The sequence below is a fragment of the Rhinolophus sinicus genome, linkage group LG15, assembly GCF_036562045.2.
Source record: "Rhinolophus sinicus isolate RSC01 linkage group LG15, ASM3656204v1, whole genome shotgun sequence".
NCBI classification, from domain to species: domain Eukaryota; kingdom Metazoa; phylum Chordata; class Mammalia; order Chiroptera; family Rhinolophidae; genus Rhinolophus; species Rhinolophus sinicus.
The window spans coordinates 40,314,954-40,319,044 of NC_133764.1; the positions used below are offsets into that span (position 1 = coordinate 40,314,954).

At 60.6% G+C, this 4,091-nt stretch overlaps 1 protein-coding gene across 1 annotated transcript; it reads right to left on the reverse strand.

Moving 5' to 3' along the window:
* Positions 1-263: 263 nt before the first annotated feature.
* Positions 264-3,103, reverse strand: ACTG1 (actin gamma 1). Its single transcript, XM_019735689.2, has 5 exons — positions 2,944-3,103; positions 2,209-2,577; positions 1,487-1,925; positions 1,202-1,383; positions 264-1,116 (listed from the first exon to the last, which is right to left on the reverse strand). Exons 2-5 carry the CDS (start codon positions 2,569-2,571, stop codon positions 973-975), a joined length of 1,128 nt encoding a protein of 375 aa, XP_019591248.1. The 5' UTR covers positions 2,572-2,577; positions 2,944-3,103; the 3' UTR covers positions 264-972.
* Between the last annotated feature and the right edge of the window lie 988 nt (positions 3,104-4,091).

Genomic DNA, 4,091 nt, shown 5'->3' on the forward strand with positions numbered 1-4,091 from the left:
CCGGCAAGCCACCCAAACATGCAAGCCACCCAAGCACCCAAGAAGGCAGGACGTGAGCTTGGGGCACTCCCAGACTGAGGTGGTTTCAAGTGCCAAATAGTTCACTGGGGCTCCTTGTTCTGAAAATGCTAATTACACTGCAGGTTTGGGAGAAACCCAACTGTTGCCCAATTGAGCAGAGGACGGCAACCCCGCCCTCCCCCAAATCCCTCCCAGACAGGTCTGGCCACCCCTCCCCCAACAACAGCAGCAGCAGCCAGCAGTTTACTGCAGCACTTTATTTTCCTCACAATGACGTGTTGCTGGGGCCTAATGTTCTCACATGACAGTAGAAAACCAAAATTTGTCATCTCTTCAAGAATTGAGAATCGCGTACAAAAAAACCTTACATAAATTAAAAGGATGAATAAATTTACAGGTGTAAATGCAAACCGTTTTCCAACTCAAGGGAAGTAACAACCCACGTGTTCTGGCAGGAAAACATCAGCTAAGAAAAGAAAAGGGGTCCTAATACTTGGACCTTCCCAACCCCCGTCAGACCGGCAGGACAGAAATGACAACTGGTTCAGGACTCTTGCCAGCCTCTGGAGAAATCCTGGAATAGGCGGCTCTGCACATTAATACCCTGCACAGATCCAGAAACGCATGGTCTCGCAGATCACCAAGCCACTGGGCTTCTCTCGCATAAACATGTCCTCGCTTCAGCCAGCAAGTGACCGAGCCGCGTGCACTAGGGGTTTAAATCAAAGATATGCACAGGGTATTAAACATGTACCAAGGGAACGGTTAACTTGAATACAAGGTCAAAATCAGCAACCAGGTCTACAGTCCAGTGCTGACATCAGATACAAGCTTCAAGGACAATTTCTTTTCGAAGGCTTATTCCAGTTTCATGAGGCTAGCACGTCTGCCAGGGCAAACAGACTTCCGGCAACTCCTGCAGCAGACGCTGCGCATGCGCTCGCAGTCCGCCTAGAAGCACTTGCGGTGCACGATGGAGGGGCCCGACTCGTCGTACTCCTGCTTGCTGATCCACATCTGCTGGAACGTGGACAGCGAGGCCAGGATGGAGCCGCCGATCCACACCGAGTACTTGCGCTCCGGCGGGGCAATGATCTGGGGAGACAAGAGCGTGGCTTTAGCTCGTGGCACTGCCTTCCCAACAAGGCCTCCCAGCCCGCCACAGCTACACTTGACTCACCTTGATCTTCATGGTGCTGGGGGCCAGGGCCGTGATCTCCTTCTGCATCCTGTCGGCGATGCCGGGGTACATGGTGGTCCCACCAGACAGCACCGTGTTGGCGTACAGGTCCTTCCGGATGTCGACGTCACACTTCATGATGGAGTTGAATGTGGTCTCGTGGATGCCACAGGACTCCATACCTAAGAGACAAAGCTCTCCTTTAGCATGCGTGCCTCCCTTTCAAGTTGAAGGGCAGACAGTGCAGGCCTCTCAGCAGCCTCAAGTGGAGCTCCTGACACCTACCCAGGAAGGAGGGCTGGAAGAGGGCCTCTGGACACCGGAACCGCTCGTTGCCGATGGTGATCACCTGCCCGTCTGGCAACTCGTAGCTCTTCTCCAAGGAGGACGACGACGCAGCGGTGGCCATCTCCTGCTCAAAGTCCAGGGCGACATAGCAGAGCTTCTCCTTGATGTCACGCACGATTTCCCGTTCGGCCGTGGTGGTGAAGCTGTAGCCACGCTCCGTGAGGATCTTCATGAGGTAGTCGGTCAGGTCCCGGCCAGCCAGGTCCAGACGCAGGATGGCGTGGGGGAGGGCGTACCCCTCGTAGATGGGCACAGTGTGGGTGACCCCATCCCCAGAGTCCATAACAATACCAGTGGTGCGGCCAGAGGCGTACAGGGACAGCACAGCCTGGATGGCCACGTACATGGCTGGAGTGTTGAAGGTCTCGAACATGATCTGGACGAAAGGCAACGGGCTCCTTAGTCAAAGGCAAGGACCCAGGGCCCCCCCATGCTCACACACTGCATGCCAGCATGCCACAAATGTGATGTGTGGAGAAAAGAAAAGGAAGCAGGCAAAAACACAAATAAGAAACCTTGAGACTTCAGGGAGGAAATGCCAGGAGAGGAACAGAACCCTGGAAATATTGAAAGAAATACTTGAATTTCAGAAAACGAAGCTGAACAGAAAATGACTTGTGAAACGGAGGGGAGGGCAGGAGACTCAGGGCAGCGCTTACCTGAGTCATCTTCTCGCGGTTGGCCTTGGGGTTCAGGGGGGCCTCGGTCAGCAGCACAGGGTGCTCCTCTGGGGCCACACGCAGCTCATTGTAGAAAGTGTGGTGCCAGATCTTCTCCATGTCGTCCCAGTTGGTGACAATGCCATGTTCGATGGGGTACTTAAGGGTCAGGATGCCGCGCTTGCTCTGGGCCTCGTCGCCCACGTAGCTATCCTTCTGCCCCATGCCCACCATGACGCCCTGATGTCGGGGGCGCCCCACGATGGATGGGAAGACGGCCCGGGGGGCGTCATCACCAGCAAAGCCAGCTTTGCACATGCCAGAGCCATTGTCGATGACGAGCGCAGCGATTTCTTCTTCCATTGCGATCTGAGTAAAGATGCCACAAGCTTAGACGGGCCCTGGTGCCCAAGAAACAGCCCCTGGAGACCGTCTCCGAGCAGAGGCTCCACCTGCCCCCAGCCCCAGGTCACCGCCCCCGCCTGGAACCCGGCGGCCTCTCAACGCCCCTCACAATCCTCCGCGGCGGCGCGGCTGGGGGCTCTCCGCACTGCGGCCCGGCCCCGCCCTGCTCCCCCCCACCCGCCGCACCAGCTCCGTCCCAGCCCACCCGTCAGCCCCGACCACCCTTTGTTCGCGACAGCGGCGCGCCGGGCCTCTCCGACCAGAAACGAACCTACAAAAGGGGTGCAGGGGGTCGGACTGGGACCGGGGCATGAAGTCCAGGCCACTTACCGGTGGAAGCGGCGGTCGCGGGGCGCGAAGAAACGGACAGCGGAGCGACGAGAGAACTAGAAAAGGAAGCTGGCTGCAGCGAGTGAGACCGACCGCGGCCTCCCCCGCTGCTATTTAAGCGAAGCGGGGCGCGCGCGCGGGGCGGTGGCGCGCGCGGCCCCAGAACATGTCCATATATGGCGATCTTTCCGAACGGCGGGCGCCCATTGGCCTGCTCGGCCGGGGCACGTGGGGCCCCGCGCCCGGCCCCGCCCCCCGCCCGCGCCGCCTCCAACGGCCCCGCCTGCACCCGCCCTGCTCCCGAGACCCCGCGCCTGAGACCCCGCGCCTAATAGCATGCGGGCGGGGCGGGCGAGTGCCCTCAAGGGTTGCGAGAGAATCGCGGAGAGGACCGCGGGGCCGACCGGCCGGCCCCGCCCCGGGACTGCCGCGCGTCGTGGGGGGAGGGCCAGCTTCTCCCCGAAACTGCCTGGCCCGGGGCTGGGCCGCGCCCGGAGTCGGGGTGTGTCGCTGCGACCCGGCCCCGCTGGGGGGCTTTGCATCCCTCGCGACCCCTGCGAGCCTCTTCCCCAGGCTCAGCAGAAAGGCTGGCCGCGAAGGCGGTTCCCGGCTCCGGTGCCGGGCTGGGGGAGGGTCGGGTGAGGGTCTTCGCCGACCGCCGTGTGTCATTCTGGTCCCGGGGCACCCCGGGGAGCCATGACCTCGCCCCCGTCACGGTGGGAGGGAGCCCCTGGTCCCACACGGCAGCTACGACTGCGCAGGCCCCTCCGCCAGAGAAGGGGGCGCCCTGCTTAGAGTCCCTGGCGGTGCAAACAGGCCCGGTTCCACTCATTCACGGCACATCCTGCTCCTCAAACCGCAGCCCTGATTGTTCCAGGCGCCGGCTTCATTCCGGATGTGGGGCAACCTACCCCCATCCGCTGGGGAGGGAATGGGGCTTTGTTTTCTTTTAACCACTTGTGGGCATTATAGGGAAACTGAGGCAGGGAAGGGAATTCCTGATTGCCCGAACGGTTGACTCCCCGCTAGACTTGAAGGGCACCCGCTCTTGATACTAGAGACGGGTCAGGGCTGTGGTGGGTTTGCTGATCCCTGGAAACAGGGCGACCGCCTTGTGTCCCTGCCCCTTGGCTCCGGCCCCCGGTTGC

Coding starts and splice junctions, on each gene's coding strand:
- ACTG1 (XM_019735689.2), bottom strand. CDS start 2,571: ATGGAAGAAGAAATCGCTGCGCTCGTCATCGACAATGGCTCTGGCATG. Junction 1,384..1,486: donor CTTCCAGCCCTCCTTCCTGG/GTAGGTGTCAGG, acceptor TTTGTCTCTTAG/GTATGGAGTCCTGTGGCATC. Junction 1,117..1,201: donor CCAGCACCATGAAGATCAAG/GTGAGTCAAGTG, acceptor TTGTCTCCCCAG/ATCATTGCCCCGCCGGAGCG.